The following is a 19869-nucleotide window of genomic DNA, read 5'->3' as shown; positions in this document are numbered from 1 at the left end:
TCCAGCATCAGTAGACTTCATCAGCAAAGGTCATTATTCTGCTTAAAGGTGCAGCATTAAAAAGTTTATTTGTATTGTAACAGCAATTTTAATTTTTTTTAATAAATGCTTTCATATGTAGTCCTGTGGTTTCCAGTTTCATTATCTTGTTTAGATCTTCTTTTATGTTACCTTCGTATTAGCTTGCTCTTTCTCCAGATTTTATCTGTTTGACTTGAAATTGTTTTGGTTTCTGTCGTAAAGTGTTTTAGACTATTCAAACAATAGCCTGTGTATCTCTAAAGGTAAGGTTAACACGGCAAAGTAAGGATGCTTGCAGATATTAACTGATTTCCTAATTATTTGAGGATATCTTCAAATCATCAAGGTTCTGATGTTAATTAGAATTCCTATGAGGTGTTTAGTTGAAGGGTCAACTCCCCCATACCCTTAGTTGTCTCTGTAATTTGTCAGAGTGAAGTTCTATGCATTGGAGTGTCGGCCAGAGGCAGAACTTACTGTATCTCTGAAGTGACCACAGTTCCTAATGCTGCTGGTGATACTCAACAAATCTGTAGCCTGCTGGAAGTTGACAGAGTTCCTGGGCAGCTGCCAGTTTGTTCTAGCTGTATTTTTTTTTTTTCATTGACTTGTTAATTTATATGATGCTTTACTATTGTTTCTAGTAAACAAATACTGGTGCCATAATCAGGCTCCCAGATTTACAGTTAGAGTAAATAAGGTATTTAATTAAGTAGATCCCAGAGGACTGAGTCTACACCTCTAGTATTATTGTGCAAGTTTTGTCTCTTGAGTACTAGAAATATATGTGTGAATTCGTTGCATCGTGTGTTTTCAGAAATTATAGATGTCAGGATCAAAGAAAGCAGCTCTAAGCTATCTGAAAAATACAGAGCTAAAGTCTCAAAAACTGTCTCAGAAAATCCAAACATAAACCAGTCTTTGATCCCAGTTTTCTTCTAGTGGCCATTATACTTTTTATAAGGATGGACTGAAGCTAGACTCTAAAAGAATAAAAGCTTTTCAGTGGATGCCAGAATCTGAAGACAAGTGAACACTTCAAAAAGTCATGAGTGTGTCCACATACCTTCCCAAGTTCATTCCAAATCTGTCCTCTGTTAGTTCACCCCATCAGACCACTTCTGGAAAATGTTCGGTGACACTGGGTTGAACAGGGCAGACATTCCTTTAATGAGTTTGATAGGTAACAGTTCTTGTGCTGAAATGCTGCAGCATTGCTTAACTATCTCATTAGTAAAGGCTTGTAATGAGAAAATAGAAAGCCAATGTTCTTAGTCTCAGAAGATCTTTTTGAATACAAAATAGACTTGTTTTTCACATGGAAAAATAGTTCACAATTTAAAAATCCACAATTCCCAAGCTTTTTTGAACCAGTTAATTGCTGTGCTTCTTCACTATTACTTACGAGCTGTAACCCAAACTTATCAAATAAGGAGTTCCAAGTACTGTGAGACACAGTCAATGATGTATCCACTGAGTAAATGCAGAACTCCTACTACATTCCCTTGGAACCACAATTGATAACCGCTGCCCTAACACATGTGATTTACTAAGCATAAAAGACCTCTACTCCTTACGGTTTTCTCTTTGGGGAGAGTCATGCTTTCTGTTTTTACCAATTTTTGGATTATATTTCTGCTTCCAAGTCAAGGTGGAAGTAGCTATAATTGTGGGAATGGATTCAGAAGGAGAGGTGGTTTGGTTGTTGAATGCTAAAAAATATAGAAGGAATTAATATATTTGCAATGAGAAATGAGGCTTGATCATATATCTTTTCTGACCTGCTCCACTCACAGCTGTTATGCTAGCTTTATGTTCTTTTTCTTTATAGATTTTGTATTTGACTGAAGATACATACTAAGATACACAGTCATTGAAACACAGATCCTGTATGCTATCTGGGTTAGGTAGCAGTTGTGTGAGTGTTCCTAGATAAGCTCAAAGAGACTGGATGCACTAGTAAGGCTAAAGATAAATGTCCTCTTTTGATGTCATCTACAGCTGCTTGTCACCTTCTCACCCAGAATACATGATTCCTCCCTGCAGCCCAGCTGGTTTGCTAGCATACGACCTAATTGGGCTGATTTTGCCTATAAATGAATTCTAGTAGTAGTTTTGTATATTGCCGGCTCATGCAAACAAGTGGGGTGATGGTTCTAGTATGGGGATGGTGACAGCTGGGAAGGGGAAATAGTCTTTTCAGCTGTCACTACTGCATATGAAAAAAGATATCCATTCACAAGCTAGGAGAAGCCTACAGAAATCTTCAAAAACATGGCCTTAATTTACTTTTTCCTTTGATTATATATTTGAAATGAGTACTTAAAGAAAACGATGAGAGTAGCTATTTAGAAGGTAGAGACGGGACCATGACTTGGACATGAAAAAAATTAGATCCATTATCAAGGCACTAATAAAACTGATTTGCGAGGCTAATATAATCTGTGAAGTAATTCTAAACTTTCAGAAACCAGAAGGTTTAACATAAACTAAGTAATAAAATGTTGGTAATCTAAGTAATTGTTTTTCTTCTTGCAGCTGTTGCATTTTTTTTCTGAAAAGTTGTCCACAGTACTTATCTTGTGTAGTATTTTCTTTATGCTCCATATGTGATAGAAAAACCTAGCCCTTGGCATGCATATCCAAACCTACTTTAGCAGTTTTTTAACCATTTAAGAAGGAAAAGTTGCTCTTAGGCAGTGATGCTGACAAAGCCTTCTCATTTAAGGGCTGGTTCTTAAACTCATTGATCCACTAGCTTTGAGTTTACAATAACAGTGCTGTTGCCAGTGAATCATCCAACTAATCTGCTGGGAGCTCTGAATTAGAAAAAGAAAATTTATTTTTATGTTTTCTTCTCTTGCTGCTTGTTTACATTGTGCCACTGAAGAAAGTATAGAACCTATTTCCCGTTGTCTTGTCCATGAATAAATCAGCCCCCGTAGTACAGAATGTTCAATCTGAGAATATTTGTAGCTGAGGATATTTGTTGGAAGTGTGAAGACTTTTGTTGAGGGAAAACTAAATCGCTACAATTCACTTTTTAGTAAAAGCTCATGCATTGTTGCTGATCTTGACTGCAACACAGTCCATTTAAACTACTGTACTTTCCACACGAGCATATTTGTGTGTTTTTATGACAAGGAAGATTGGTTCGTCCTGTAATTGTTACCAGTAATATACAGCCCATTCTGATGAAGCTTAAATGAATATCACATTCCTTTATGGTCAGTGGACATAACTGAAAGCTATTAAATATTTTTAACAAGAGAATTAACACAGACAGAGTCTTTTGTAGATAAACTGCACCCTTCCTGTTTTGGATGGAGCAATAAGTTTACCATGGAGCAGATTTAGGAAATAGCTTTCCATCAATTCAGTATTTTATAAATAAAAAGTTGCAGGGCGAGGTCCTTCCTTTGGCATAAAGCTGATTATTTCCTGTTTAATCCTGAACTGCTGCGTTTCAAGTAATGGGATTTTTTTAGCATCAGCCAGAGAAGAGAGATTTTAGGATTTTGTTTTCATTTATGGTCCTATGAAAATGCAGTTTCTAGTTGTGGAAATCACTATAGAGAAAAGGGTGATTTTTTTTTAATTATTATTTTAGTTTTTCTTTCAGTTTTTTGACTTTGCTGCACAGTTGTTAGTAGTTGGACATTGTTAAACATAACTGGGTTGTCTCACGTGTGAGCTGAAAAGGTGTCATGGATACGTCTTTTAAGAGATTACCAGTACTTCTAGTGAGGTTTAGAATCTGATTAATTGTAGTTGCTTTGGATTATTTGAATGGAAATTTATCATCTGCTTGCAGAAGGCACACAGATTCTATAAAAAGAATATGTAAGAGGTATAACTTAAACTAACGCTGCTGTTTTACCTAAGGAACACCCAAGTTAATATATGAAGTAACACTACCCTCATCCAACACATCTGTTGTAAAGAAGCCTATGAAATCTAGGCCACACACAAGCTGGTCTCCAAGGGCCTGTAGTTGGTGTTAGAATGCTGTTATTATGTGGTCTGATTGGTTTAGTAAAGAATTATCTCCAGTAAAACCATGTAACATAATAGTCCTTGCTCTCCCACATGGGAGCTACTTCTGCTTGACTGAGCAAGACACTTCTTGAAGAAGTAATAATGCACTTGCTCTTGTGAAAATGTAATATTAAATGAAATGTATCATCATGTACATTTTTGTTGTGAATCAATTTGTGTTCATTTGAACATTCACTTAAAGTCCTTGTTTGTGGTATTAAAAATTATTAAAGTAAATATATGGATTTCCTAGCAAAATATTTTAAGTAAACATTTTGCTTCTTATGGAAAACTTGTTTGTAGTAATTTTAAAGCAATGGGGAACTATTTGAAAAATATAAGTTTTGATAAATAAAAACTCTGCAACTGGACAATCCAGATATTAACTGCCAGGTAGTACAAGTCATAGAAGTTTAAGGTTTATCTTGCACTGTGCTGAATGCTTTGTATGTGATGCTTTCTCTGTTCACTTTAACTTGAAAAAGAGCAGAGACAGTTCAGTAGTTCATGTGAACAGATTTCTAAATGGTACCAAATTGGTTGGCTTTTGCTATGGTGGTTGAGAACTGTATAGCCTTGTTCTACATTTGTCCTTATTGTGTAACTGGAGCTGGTAAAAACTTACTGCAACTTTTGAGAGCTTGTCTTTTTAGTTGCTTTTTATTATTTTGACTCTGTTCAACATACTCATACCAAAGCTGTATGTTCCATCATCAGTTTGCTTTATAAGCACTGAGCTAGTGCTCAAGACTGTCAGTTTTTGTTTGTATGGTGAAGGGAAGCAGAAAGGAGTTGAGGAGGGATGGCAGTCCTGTACAGAGAAATGATGATTGGAGGTATTATTGCTGAGGGGCAGAGTCCTGTGCAGCAGAATTCATAGGAAGATAAGGTGTCAGCCATTGCACACCTGAGCCAGTCACAGGCTTTTCCTGAGCTGCAGTGGGCTCCACCCTGTGCAAACCCCATGACTTCACTGTGATTGCAGAGGTGTCACCAGGGGCATGATGTGAAGAAAAGGAGTATCCAGATGGTGTCTTGAGCTTAAACTGGTTTCATGCAAGTAAATAATTTGGCCTGCATGTTTTCTTCCCAGTGTATTATACAGCATGGAAAAGACATGGGTTGTGTCTCAAGACCCAAGCCAAATCTTCAGTTGCTTTCAGCCTTAAAATGTATGTGTAAACTCAGCAGACAGTTTGTAACTAGACATAGACACCCACCCCACAATTTTATAGAGCACTTTTAATCTCTCCGTACTAGAATTCTACTTTAAGATGAAGTAGGAAGCCTTGCAGTGGCGTTGTTTTAGACTGCATCTTCCTCTTTCAAGTTAGTTTGATCAGAGGAATGAACAAAACCACAGGCAGGAGATGCTGTGTCCTAGGAGCAAAATGCTGTCGATCAGCTGAACAGAAACACTGTGGCCTTATGCCAGTGAGCCCAGGGCTGGGAGCAGCAACCAGCTCCTGGAGAGTTCAGAGCTGGGTGGTCTCCACTGCCTCCCCCAGGGGGCTCCTCCAAGCTGCTGGGGCTCCCAATGCTTGTCCCTGCTGCTCTGCTCAAACACTGCCCCCCACATTGCCAGTCCTGGTCCTTGAGGGCAAAGCAGAGTTCAAATGGGAATTCATACTGCCTTTAAAATGATGACTGTATCAGCCTCTATTCCACATGAGGGACTTCCAGCAGACCTTCCAGTCAGGTATTTAGATGCCAAAAATGGTGTGCTTACATTCTGAAAACATGTTAAACCAGGCACTTGAAACTTCCAATGAAAAGGGAAGCAGAATTGTATCTAAGTGCAGAGAACATTAATATTTTGCATATCTTCAGTAAGTAGCAAATTAACATGAAATTGTTCATTATTGCATAGTAGATTAAATAACTTGTTCCCCCCAGTTTGCATTTCAATGAGTATCTAATTGGTCTATAAACACATTGATTAATGGGTACGGAAGTTATTACATAGATTCAAGGCAAAATTGTTAGTGCATTTTTAAGAAAAGAGTAGAGTAGACTTATTGATATTTTATAATTAAAAATTGTATACCACTATTGTAACCAGGTATTACATTTTTTGTACGTTAATTTCAGCTTTTTGTGACCAAGAAAAACAGTTCATCTTGGTTGAAAACTAATTTTAAATGTCTTGATCATGGAAATTGTCTGCAAGTGGTTTAATGACAGTTTTGAGCATTCTTTGCACTGTGGAGCTATTAATTTCTATATTATACTCATATTATACTCTATATTATACTCATAAACATAACAGTACAATTACATTGCCACTGCAGTAATGAATTTTTTTCTGCAGTCCTTCAGTAGAGGGTTAGCTTATTGTATTTGAGAGTAAATTTTTGGTAGGCTAATAGAGTCTAAAATGTATGGTTGAGAAAAATCCAAAATAGTATGTAAATAAATTAAAAATAAGTTGTTTGGGGACAAGTAATAATTCATTTTAAGAGATGCCTTTGACAAGGAAAGGACTTTGATAGCAGCAGTACTGAAGTCATTCAGTGTGTAGTAGTTTCTCAATTTGCTAGAATTCACATGCACAATTATAATGCAAAATCTTGCTACATATGCAATCAGCTTAGACCTAGGTTTACATTACAAAATCTTTTAGCATTGCTCTTAGGAGTGCAAGAAAAAGTATACCTCATAGTCTGTCTATCTGTGCCAAGAAACGTGGCATAGATGGGGCTGTGTGAACAGAAGTGCCTTGTCAAACTTTAGGTCTGCTGAGGAGGGGAAATAAGCTGGCTTATACCACCAGAGGGCTGTACCAACCTGGCTATCCTGGTTTAGCTGGGGGAATAAAAGCTGTTTCCTTTGTCTAGTGTAGAGGAACAACCCTGGGGCTTCACTGAAGCAAGAGAGATTTCAGGCAGTTTGCTTTTTCATTAATGGAGTGTCTGGAGGGGATATGGTGTGGCTTTCAAACTTGTGCTCTACTTGCGCTCTGCAAGTTCAAGCTCTGCCTTTGTTAGAAATCAAACAGTTATCAGGGAGCATGTTGCTGCTTCTTGCATGGGGGATTTGGTACTTGTGGGAAATGTGCCCTTAGTAACTGTAAAGTTTATTTTCTGAAAGATAATATATATTAAATGAATACTTGAATGAATCACAGATACAAGACTGTGATTGCTGGGCGTGTTGGATCTTCTTGAGGGTGAGTTAGTATCTAAGCGTTGCAGGCTATTTAAAGTGGTTTCTGAGCCACAACCCTAACTCCTTCCCCCACCTGAACTGAGCCTTGAGTGTCTTTGGCCTTCTGGATGAGGAGCTGGGAACAGGCATCTCTGATGATGAGCACTAACTCAAAAGCACTGGTGGTGGGCTGTCTACATATGGTGTAGAGCTTCTCAGAGAGTCTAGAGGTGTGTCATCTTGCTGTGAAGAAGGGATTCTGGTGGAGGTGAGAGAGTGTTAGATGAATCTATAAATGTATGGAATTATAAGACTGCTCAAAAATGCAGGAGAGATAGTGATGAAAAAGAGCAAGGGATTGGAAATTACAGATTTTATCGTGGGCATCAATTGCACTTGTGAAGTCATCACATCCACTTCTGAATCACCTTGAGAACTTAAAAAGCCTTTCTTTCTACAGGCTCTGTAGAGTTAAACTGGGGAAGCCACCATGCGGTGAAATAAAGGTTGTGAATATCTCTGTTATAACTTCTCTGCTTTTCCTGGCCTCATCCCCTTTGAACATTGTGTCTACTTTTGTGGAAACAAAGCTGCCTTTTGGCTGCGTATGCAAGACTTTGAGACCAAGATGACGAAGTTTCTGACTCTTCTGCAGATTGTAGTAATTCCTAGCTAGGTGTAATTTCATCCACATGCAGAGTTTAGGTGTACAACAAAGTTTTGGTGATGTTGTTTTCCAACCATCGGCTGAGCTATTCTCTATTTTCTTTAGTTTAAGCCAAGACCATTTTAAGATTATCGTTGCAAGAGGGATGTATCAGTCTAAAACTTGAGCAGTCCCCATATGTTTGCTGTTTCTCCTCTTTCTTCCCCATCAGAGGTTAATGTCCCAGCAGTGCTGAGCTGCAGGAAGAGAATTTATGGCTTCCTTAATTTTTTTCATGTCAGTATCATACTTTGTAGTTTAAGTCACTGTTGATGGCGTTTTGAGGTTAACTGAAAACTTTGCCCAGATGCAGATTAGGGAGGTCTCAAAGGTTTTATTCTGCTTGGTGAATTCTAGGGCTTGATCAGCTCCAAGCTGGTGGATACGCTTCTCTGTTGCTCTAGCTGGATCTGGAAGTGAATGTTAGCTATATTTAAACAGTTCTCAGTGCAAAGTTTGGTTTGGTTTTTTCAGATATATGAGGAGTGTTCACTAACATGTTGCAGGTGCATCACACCTTTAGAATTGTGTCTAGACAAAGCCTAAGTGCTTACACAGAGACTAGTACAGTGAAAAGTTGATGTCAGCCAGAGCTTTTATGCTATTATCATATAAGAATAAAAAGAGGCAAAATGCCCTGAGGATAATACAAAAGTAGGCATATTTGTGGTCCTTGGACCTCACAGATGGCAGATGTGCTGAATTTGGAAAACTTCAAAGAGACCTTGAATTCACCTTACATACATACTTCTCATTAATAGGAGAAACAAGACTATATTTTTATATATATATATATAGTGTATATAACAGAAATATGAATGTATTTATATATTTGGGAGTAGAACAGCTGTTTCTGCTTCTCCTTCATCTGCTTACTGAAGTGTTACATGTTCTTTCCATTATGCTGGTGCAGTAGCATAGGTCAGAGAGTAAAAGTGTGCTTGGGCCTTGGTAAATGATCACCCTATGGCTTTAGCTGTTTTCAGGATTACCTGACATATATATCACAGTAATCATATTGTTGATATCATTCCCTTTCTTGTTTTTCAATATAAAAATGTTATTTATTTCTTTCTCTACACATGGAATAATTCTTGGGTTTTAGTCTGAGATGTTTACAGATGAGCTTTCCATGGTCTGAGCTCAAAAACAGTATCAGCTGAAATTTAAAGATAGTTGTTTTTGAACTTTTTTAGGTCACAAGTTCTTCCAGTGTTCTCCTCCAACAGAGAGTGTTTTTGTTTAAGTCTTTTCTGCAGTTTTCTTTCTCAACATCATATTCTCAGCTTATTTTTCAGAAATAGGCTCTTTCTCTTCTGTGGAGAAGATGGACTTTAATACGATATGCCATCATCCTCTTTTCCAAGAGCTTTGAGTGCTCTCACAAATTTCTAACAGTTGACCATACCATTAAGTTGTGTTTAGTATCTTCTCTAGTTGATAGTCATGTAATTGATAATCTCTACTCCCTTCTGCCAAGCATAGTAACTTCTCTCTGAGGGTTGACAGTCATGCACTGGCTTCAGATATAAACTGATTTATGAAGTTATTTCCACTTCTCGACTGTGGCTCACAGTTCTTTCAGTTGTGCTGATGCATCTGGTTTTAGAATTGAATCACTGAATCACATTAATTGGGAGGGAAGTAATTTTAAAAGGGATCATCTCAGTGATGTAATTTATGTCGCAGCTATACAAATAGGTTTATCAGCACAATTGAGGGGGAGGCAGATTGCACCAGAAGAATCAGAATTAGCAGCTGGGGTAGAAAGCTTGTCAAGGGAAAATTGCTTAATTACTGTTAGAAGAGCTGAGCTGTTTCCTTTGTTTTCTGTTGTTAGAACTGCCTTTCCTGCTCCACCTTCTGCCCTCTTCCCCTATTTTAGGTCGATTATATTTCCCCCTCACCCCCCGAAGTCTTTTGTCACCAAGTATTGAAAACGTTCATCACTTGTAAGAAGGTGTTAAATTTCCAGATGGTTGTGACAGTGAAATGACTTCTGACTCCAGGTGCAGCAGCAACTATGGCTCTCTTGATTCTCCTTCCAGTCTTTTTTTGTAAAAGTTTTGAAGAAAAATGTGCTTAGATTGAGCTAATATTTATATGCTAAGGGTCAGAGAATTGCAGCTAGGGCAGCTCATTGTGGTGTGTGAGAGAAATAGCAGGTAACGCTATTTGCCGTTCATTTGAAGACCAATTAAAAGTAGAGCATTTCCTTCACTTGTAGCTTTGGGTGCCTTCCCGTGCAAAAGGCAGAGCAAAGTTTCTGTGTTCTCTGTTAGTGGGTTTCACTGGTACCGGTGTTGCACAGCACCCTCTGGACACTGACAGCTACCAGGTTCATTTACCTGTGGGAGATCATTCACACGTCCTTGGGCTGACCACTTCAAAGGTGATAAAATAGGACAAATAGATATACAAAAAGGGGAGGAGGGGGGAGAAGTTTTGAACGATTTCCTCCAAAACATCATGACTTCAGGGAGAAAAAAACCTTTCAGGAATCATTCTGTAAAGGTGCTAGTAAGTGTGCTGCAAGTACTTGAAAGGCACAAGTTATCCAAAGTGAAATACCATCTGTCTGTCATATGGCTAATCAGAGACAGCAATTCTTCCTGCGTTTTTTTCCTTGGAAAGAGTCAGAAAAAAAGAAAGGCAAATTTGCTCTGTTTGAAGTACCGTGTTTTACTTGCTGTGGAACATGAACTCAAGAGCCTGGGTTTCATGCTGGTATTTTACTACCTAAGAACTAAACATACAAGGCAGGAAACAAGCTCTTCTCAGAAAAAATACCATGTGCAGACCATATCCACACATCAGATGTTTTGTTTCGTTTTGTTTTGGGCTACAGTATTTTTTTTATTATTATTATTTTGACTTTTTAATCTATTGAAAATTAGTTTCTTCCAAAGGGCCTTCTTTTATACTCTTATTGTAGAATATGCTATCAGACATTTGAGAACTGTCTTTATTGATGTTAAATTGTTGTGTTTCTCAGAACAGTTTGATTTGTGTTCAGAATTTGTTTTGTTGGTTGTTTTTTTTTTTTGGCTGCTCTTTTGACATGAATATGCTTGACCTGCCCTTGGACTGGTCTCTATGAATAAAAGAGTTGTGGTGGTGTTTGGTTGTAGGGGTTTTATTATTTCATTTTTTTCTGTTTTACTAATGGGGAATTGCTTGTATCCTTTGTGTCCACAATATATATAAATGTGGGAGGAAAGGTTCACAAATCTCTGTAAAAATAAGTTCTAACACCAGCACACAATACTAAGAGATTATAATACTTTGAGGAATATCAACAATTTAGCCTTTTTTTTTTCTCCTAAAAAATGTAGAGATGTAAAACCGACTTATTTCCATTTAAAAAGCTGGTGTATTTTCCAAATGGAAATTGCCAAAGAGGTATGAAAACGAACTGCATCTGTAGTTGAGAGAATTTGACAAATTCCCTTCTTGGTTGATGTTTAGATTAATAAACTTGGCTGGAATTTGAAAAAATAGAAAACTTAAAAGGCCATTGACTCACTTTGAAAACTGCCTTGGAGCATAGTCAGATACTTGTTTGAAAATCAATTGCAATGGTAAAGAGAAGTTACTTCTCCTCAACTGTGGTACATAACTGACTTGCAAACTCTTCATTCCCTGCAGTACCAGATCAGACGGGTTCATGTAAACAGCTGTCAGGATTTCTCTTATCATTAGTGGTTGAATCACCAATGCAGTTAAACTGATTAAAGACATATTTGTCAAGGAGTTCTTTGAGAAACAGCCAACAAACAAACAGAATTTGGTGAAATTATTTAAACGTAACTTGTATTTGAAGTATTAGGAAAGATTGCAAACTAAGTTATTGTTGGTTGCATAAGGATTGAGATTTCTAGACATGCCACAGTTAAATTAAATGTACATATATTTGCAATGAAAATCTGGTTTAGCATTTGCACTTTGTTCTGCCATTTGTTATATATTGCTGCAAGAGGCCATATTTAATATAAGGAGGCCACTCTTTTTAAGGCATTTCTTCCAAAAAACATTATTTCTTGTATCCAGGTATTTCTGAACTAGTTATACTTGTATTAGTGCAGTTCAGAAGAGGAGGCAAATACATCTTACAATTGAAACTCGTGTTAAATCCAATGTTCTTTGCTTGTTTGTGATCTGCAGTAGCACCTGAATCAACAAGGGCTGTTGGTGTGCTAAAGTAAAGAGACATTTAATAATTTTCTAAAATGTGTTGTTTCTAGATCTACAGACAAGACTGTGAAACCTTTGGCATGGTAGTGAAGATGCTAATTGATAAAGATCCATCATTAGAGAAGTCCATTCAGTTTGCCCTGCGGCAGAATTTGCATGAAATAGGTGAGCGATGCATTGAAGAACTCAAACATTTCATTGCTCAGTATGATGCTGCCAATCAAGATCTATCAGAATCCTTCAAAGAGGGCTCATACTAAGGACAAAAATATGCTTTATAGATCCTTTGCATTGTGTATGCCATAATAAATATATCTGCTTTTTGAGGGGAAAGAAGAGATCTTGTTGGAGATTTGAACCCAAGGCCTGCACTCCTCCATAGTAGCTCAGGTGGCTGTATCTTGTTCACTGTGGTCTCCACAATTGTATTCTTCCTACCTGTTACTTGTTGATGTATATTCCTTTGAAAGGATGTTCTTTCAAGAATCTTGCAAAGTTACAAACTATTTTTGAAACCTTTACACCGTTACTGAAAAAATGTTCAGTTCTATGTACGTACACTTATGTTTTGATGTCTGTAAGTGTAACTTCAAACACTATTTTTTATTAAAATAACAAGAAGCCGCTCTTCATGCCTCAAACTGTGCAGAAATGTCTTGGTTTTATATATACTATAGGAAGGGAAGACTTGAAAAATTGTTTGCAATTATAATTTAAATTATTTATTACAGTTTAATTTTAAACTTTAGATTCATTCTGTTAAATTACACTAGAGGTTTTCTCTGGTCTCTTGACTGGCAGAGCGATTCTAGCTACTTGATACAAGAAGTGCTGAATTTTTTTCTAATTCTGCCTTTTAAATGTTGGTGTTTTCCATATCATGAGTCGTTGCTAGTAAGCAGAATTATGAAATCCATTTTTTGGTTACTATTTGCTACTAAATGTTTCCTTTGTTACATTTTTTACTACACCTTCCAGAATGTAACTGCAGGCAGCTGCTGAGAAGAGAAAGGTCCCTTCTACTCCCTCCCTCTCCCCACTTTTGCCTTATCACCACTTTTCTTCCATGGAGGCTGTGTGTAATCTTTGTTTCTGACATCAAGAAGGAGCAGGAATTTGGAGTGCCAAGGTGGGACAAGAAAAACAAGCAAGACTGTCTCCTTAGTAACTCCAAGTTGCTTTGGATTAGGTGTAATGTGAAGTTGAACCTTAAGACCCCAAATTCATCATTATTTCACACCCAGGTGGTTTCTGTGTAATGTGTGGAGCCATTTTTTACTTGAGAGAGTGACTTGTAGTTGGGGAACAGTGGTTTAGAAAAGTCAAGAGGCTGCTAGTGGTATGTGTTTACTTTTCAGAGATGAAAAATATTTAGGACTCATTGGCAGTTTCCTGAGTATTGGATTATGTACAGTTTTACATTTAATAAGATGCTGGTTTTCACAAATGTTTCATAAAAAGCGTAATTTGAGTTCATAATCATGAAGAGGTAAATTTAAGCATGATTGATTGGTATACATTTGCATTTACAAACATGAAAAAGTCTGTAAAAGGACTAACGACTAAAGCTTGTGGTTTCTGAAGGCCACAGTATTTTTAAATTAGAAAGCCAGTGAATTCAGCCCCCTTACCAAGATAGCTTTTCTGATTTCATCAGAATGGTGTGCAGAGAAGTAAAAGGAATAGCAATGATTTTGCATGTACAAGGTACTGTATGTATCACAGCATCTTACACATGCAAATCTTGATACGGTATATTAAATGTGTAACATCAGATTCTTGAGATGCTTGATTATTTTTAATGTCAGTAGGGTGTGGTTTTACAGTTGTCTCTTGTTGGTTTCTAAGAGTTCATATTACTCGAAGGAGATGACCTGCAACTTACCTTGTTGGCACCTGGGATTGTGTGGGCTGCACAGTGAGTGGGAATCAGCTCATGGATACTACGGAATGCTAATTCGGGGAGGGAGAGAGGGGGTGAGAGGCAACCTGTTGTGGCACAGTAGCTAGACCTGATCTGCCCCTTCTGGCAACAACCTGGTTTACAGAGACTGCTTATGAAACCACAGGCAAAGCACAGGCTTCACAGAAGCAGGAGCATTAACTACAGCACTTCACTACTTGCCTACAGGACTGAGAGTCTTTAGGGTGTTCCATCAGAGTTTCTGCTTTGGGTTAGAAATGCTAATGAAAAAAATACTGATATCATGCTTCATATAGCTTTGATTAAAAATGTCGATTACTGTACAGTTTGTTAGAAGTCTCCTTTGTTAGAAGCCTGATTAAATTTACTATGATAAAAGCATCTGATTTTTCAAGAAAAGCTTACAATCATAGTAACTCAAGTTGGAGGGGACCCATAAAGATTATTGAGTCCAACTCCCTGCTCCTCCCAGTACTACCTAAAACTAAACCATATGACTTAGATCATCATCCAGACACACCCTGAACTGTTGACAGGCTTGGGGCTGTGACCACTTCCTCAGAGAGGCTATTCAGTGACTGACCACCCTTTCAATGAAGAATCTTTTCCTAATGTCTAGTTTGAACTTCCCCTGAAGCAGCTTCATTCCTTTTCTCTGTGTCCTGTTGCTGGTCACCAGAGAGAGGATATCCACACCTACCCCTCCACTGCCCCTCTAGAGGAAGTTGTAGGCTGCAACATGGTTTTACCAAGGGTAAGTCATGTTTGACTAACCTCATAGCCTTCTATGAGGAAATTACTAGGTGGATAGATGATGGTAGAGCGGTGGATGTGGTCTATCTTGATTTCAGTAAAGCATTTGACTCTCCCACAGCATCCTTGTAGATAAGTTGATCAAGTATGGGTTTGATGATCAGGCAGTGAGGTGGATCAAGAACTGGTTGAAAGGAAGAAGTCAGAGAGTTGTAGTCAATGGGGCAGAATCTAGTTGGAGGCCTGTGACTAGTGGAGTCCCTCAGGGGTCAGTACTGGGACCAGTGTTGTTCAACATCTTCATCAACGACCTGGATGAGGGTACAGAATGTACCCTCAGCAAGTTTGCTGATGACACCAAGCTGGGAGGAGTGGCTGACACACCAGAAGGCTGTGCTGCCATTCAGAGAGACCTAGACAGGCTGGAGACTTGGGCGGGGAAAAACCTGATGAAGTTTAACAAGGGCAAGTGTAGAGTTTTGCATTTGGGGAAGAAAAATGTCATGCACCAGTACAGGTTGGGGGCTGACCTGCTGGAGAGCAGTGTAGGTGAAAGGGATCTGGGGGTCCTGGTAGACAGGAGGATGACCATGAGCCAGCAATTTGCCCTTGTGGCTAAGAAGGCCAATGGCATCCTGGGGTGTATTAGAAAGGGTGTGGTTAGTAGGTCAAGAGAGGTTCTCCTCCCCCTCTATTCTGCATTGGTGAGGCCGCATCTGGAGTATTGTGTCCAGTTCTGGGCCCCTCAGTTCAAGAAGGACAGGGAACTGCTTGAAAGAGTCCAGCGCAGAGCCACAAAGATGATTAAGGGAGTGGAACATCTCCCTTATGAGGAAAGGCTGAGAGAGCTGGGTCTCTTTAGTTTGGAGAAAAGGAGACTGAGGGGTGACCTAATCGATGTTTACAAATACATAAAGGGTGAGTGTCAAGAAGATGGTGTTGAGCTTTTTTCAGTGATGACCAGTGATAGGACAAGGAGTAATGGATACAAATTGGAGCATAGGAGGTTTAAGGTGAATATCAGAAATTTTTTTTTTTCTGTGAGAGTGACAGAGCACTGGAACAGGCTGCCCAGAGAGGCTGTGGAGTCTCCTTCTCTGGAGACATTCAAAACCCGCCTGGACGCCTTCCTGTGTGATGTACTCTAGGTGACCCTGCTCTGGCGGGGGGGGTTGGACTAGATGATCTTTCGAGGTCCCTTCCAACCCCTGTGATTCTATGATTCTGTGATTCTATGAATGAGGTCACTCAGCCTTCTCTTCTCCAGGCTGAACAAGCCAAGGGACTCAGCTGCTCCTCATAAGTCTTCCTCTCAGGGTCTTTCACTATCTTGGTCTCCCTCCAGTAGTTTCCTATCCTTCTCATACTGAGGTGCCCAAAGCTGCACACAGCACTCCAGGTGGGGCTGCACCAGTGCTGTGCAGAGTGGGATAGTTGCCTGCCTTGACCAGCCAGCTATGCTGTGCTTGTTGCATCCCAGGACACAGTTGGACTTTTTTGGCTGCCAGGGCACACTGTTGATTCACGTTCAACATGCTGTCAATACAAACCCCTAGATCTCTATGGGGTTGCTCACCTGCTTCACATCCCCCAGTTTGTACATATAACCAGGATTACCCAGTCCCAGGTGGAGAATCCAGCACTTGCTCTTGTCAAATTTCGTATGCTTTGTGATTGCCCAGCTCTCCAGTCTGTCCAGATCTCTCTCAAGGGAGTCAACAGTTCGTCTTAGTTTAGTGTCATGAGTAAACTTAATGTACATTCAAATCCTGTGTCTTGTAATTTATAAAAACAGTAAAGAGCACTGACCCTACAATTGAGCCTTTAAGAACACCACTGGTGACTGGCAGCTGCCAGCCTGACACAGCCCTGTTTGCTGTTACTCTGAATCTGACCCATCACCCAGTCATTTTTGGGTTTTTAGATTAGCTAATAGATCAGTAATATCTTTCAAAATGTTGTTACCTTGTCCTTTACTTAATCTGTTAGTTTTGTGGTTTTTTGTTAAAGGACTACATTTTACTCATGAACTAAGGAGCCTTTTGAATTTTTTTGTAAGTGCTATTTCTGGGAAAGGTTTAATTCACATTAATGAGTGATAAGTAACTGCTTTTCCATTTAATACTTGCTATTATGTTGAACACTGACATTTAACCTTTTGTGATGTATGGTTTTTGTTGGTGTAAGTAAAATAATATGCTGATCCTTTAACTTAAGAAAGAAACATGGCTTTTAGTCTTGCTTCCTGAAGAACCAAACATAATTTGGATTTATTTCATATTGGTGTAAACAGTTGTCCTTGTCTCATGGACAGCCTGAATGGGGCTTCTGGAGAGAGGTAGGAAGAGTGTTGGTGGAAAGAACCAGATGCTGTGCTGGAGGAATTTGTTTTCTTGGTCACCTTAAGACCTCCTGAAAAAAATCCTTACTCCTAGCACACATTAATGTGCATTTACCCTTAAAAGAATTAAAAGGGAAAACGGAAATGAAAGGAAGCAGCATGGCAATTCAGTGCTGCCTGCTGAGGCTGCAGCAGTTCTGAATGGATCTGTAACCTCCCTGGGTGAGTTGGCAGCTTTGACTGACAACATAAGCAGTGTGAAAATCCACAATAAACCTGTTACTTGATGATGTTAAAGGTCTTTTCCAAGCTAAGCAATTCTATGAGTCTATGATTCTATAGATATGAAAGGAGCTCATGCCATGTATTGGAGAAGGACTGGTTCCTTGTAGCCCTGCTGCCTGTGCAAGGCTTCCTCTTTTGATGAGGATAATTTATTGCCCTAATATTTCTTGCTATCAGAAAGGTTGTACTGGGTTTGGGGGAGATACAGTTAATTTTCTTTGTAGTAGCAGGTACAGTGGTGGGATGCTTTGGATTGGTGCTGAAAATTGTGTTGATACCACACAGATGTTTTAGTTACTGCTGAGCAGTGCTTACACAGCCTGGGGGCCTTGGCTGCTGCTCACACCATCCCACCAGCGAGTAGGCTGGGGGTGGGCAAGAGGTTTGGAGGCGACACAGTGGGGACACCTGATCCCAACTGACCAAAGGGATATTCCGCACTACATGACGTCATGCTCAGCAATAAAACTGGAGAAGGGGGTAAGTTTCCTGGGGCTGCTGTTACTCAGGGACTGGCTGGTTGTTAGCTGCTTCTTAATACAACTAACAGGTGGCTAGTGCAGAGCAACTGGGCTTTTCTGTATCGCTTGGCATCTTTTGTTTTTGTTTTTTTTTGTTGGTTTGTTTGTTTTACTTACTGAACTATCCTCATTTCAACCTTTCTTACTTTTCCAGTTTTCTCCCCCATCCCACTGGGGTATAGCACAGGTGGAGGAATTAATTAGAAACATCTATCCTAAGTGTTAAAAAATAATAATGAAGTAAAATTTGGTTACATTGATCTGAAAAAAGCGAAACAAAGTTGTATTGCTATTTTTAAGCTTAGTGTGTAAAAGTGGATAAAAATACTAGTTACCCCCTTCTTTCATTAAGTGTGCTTACAAGGACCTGTAATTCTTCCCTGATATGAATGTTTCTTAGCAGTCCAGTCCTCAGCAAAACAAAGCTTTCTGAATGTTTTCTGATGCTCTGAATTGCTTGTGGTCTTGCAGCTCAGCATAGGTAAGGGAGATAGGCATGTAGTGAGACAAGGGGTAATGGCTTTAAACTGGAAGAGGGGAAAATTATATTAGAAATAAGGAAGAAATTCTTCACTATGAGGGTGGTAAGACACTGGAACAGCTTATCCAGGGAAGTTGTGGAAGCCCCATCCCTGGGAGTGTTCAAGGCCAGGTTGGATACAGCTCTGAGCAACCTGATCATAGAATCATAGAATCTTAGGGGTTGGAAGGGACCTCGAAAGATCATCTAGTCCAACCCCCCCTGCTAGAGCAGGGTCACCTAGAGCACATCACACAAGAACGCATCCAGGTGGGTTTTGAATGTCTCCAGTGAAGGAGACTCCACAACCCCCCTGGGCAGCCTGTTCCAGTGCTCTCTAGTGGGAAGTCTCCCTGCCAATGCAAGGGGATTGGAAATAGATGATCTTTAAGGTCCCTTCCAACCCAAACCATTCTATGAGTCTATGATTGATTCTATGAGATGTATGTGCCTCAGAGCAGAGGTATCTGAACTAGCTCTGAACAAGCTCCTTATCCACTGGAGCTCTGTACCCCTAGGCATCATGTTGTGCAATCTCTACCTTCCTTGCCTGAGTTTGGTCTTGAGGGAAGACAGGTCAGAGCTCCTGCCTGGGGCTGGAAGAGTTGCTGCTGTTCAGCAGGAGAGCAGCACTATGTACAAGAAGTTTATTTATTTATTATTTATCCCCTGCACAGACAAACTGCCTCTGATTTTTTTTTCTGAGTAAAACTGAGGACAAGTCCTCTGTCCACTGCCAGAGTTTTCAGCTGAAAAATAACGATATAAAGGAGCAGAGGTGGGAGAGTGGAAGTGTCATTATTTACATCACTCATTCTGAAGTATCTAGAGCCTTCACAGGAGCAGAGAGGTCACAGTGGCCCAGCAATGGTACCTTTAGCCCTGAGTTATCCTTGGGTTGTCTGTAAGGGCATGGGGAAGAGATACATGTTTCAACTCATTTAGTTTGAGGTTTAGAAGAAGGTAATGGTAACATTAATGCTGAAGATAGTTTTTAAGTGACACTGTTAAAAAGTTTGGGGCTTTGTTTTTGTTTGATGGTCTTGGTGGTGGTGGTGTTTTTAAGTATTAAGAAGCAACAATCTATGGAGAGCTTTTATCATCTAATACTCTATAAGAATTTCACTTTGGGAGAGTACATATGCTATGTCTCAGGAGATGGTGTAAGATCAGAAGAACTACTGGTGGAGACATTTCTCCATGAGACAGTTACTTGCTCCAAAAAGGACACAGCAATAGCAAGCAGAGCATTTCATTCCTGAGGCTCCTGGTTCCTTGTATTTGGAAATGCAAGTAAAAATGGAAGGTCTCAATCACTTTTTTGAGCAAGTCAGCATCTCTCCTTAAGTCCTGTTAAGTCTTGGCAGACTGGTTGCTGTAATATACTTAAGCACAACAGGCATTTGGCTGCTAGGAAAG

General features: G+C 39.4%; 1 protein-coding gene across 2 annotated transcripts in view; it reads left to right on the top strand.

Annotated features, from left to right (window-relative positions):
• PPHLN1 (periphilin 1) overlaps positions 1-12733 on the top strand; it is a 68020-nt gene extending 55287 nt beyond the window's left edge. The window contains exon 10 of one of the 2 annotated variants that reach the window (XM_051608520.1): positions 12157-12733. In XM_051608520.1, the coding sequence (XP_051464480.1) occupies positions 12157-12366 (210 nt within the window). In that variant the 3' untranslated portion in view covers positions 12367-12733. The remainder of the gene's footprint in view (positions 1-12156) is intronic. The other variant, XM_051608529.1, reaches the window with a different exon arrangement.
• Positions 12734-19869: the final 7136 nt, after the last annotated feature.

The sequence above is a fragment of the Apus apus genome, chromosome 1 (assembly GCF_020740795.1).
Source record: "Apus apus isolate bApuApu2 chromosome 1, bApuApu2.pri.cur, whole genome shotgun sequence".
NCBI lineage: Eukaryota > Metazoa > Chordata > Aves > Apodiformes > Apodidae > Apus > Apus apus.
Note: the sequence above shows the minus strand (reverse complement) of the source record. Positions and strands in the feature narration are given on the sequence as shown.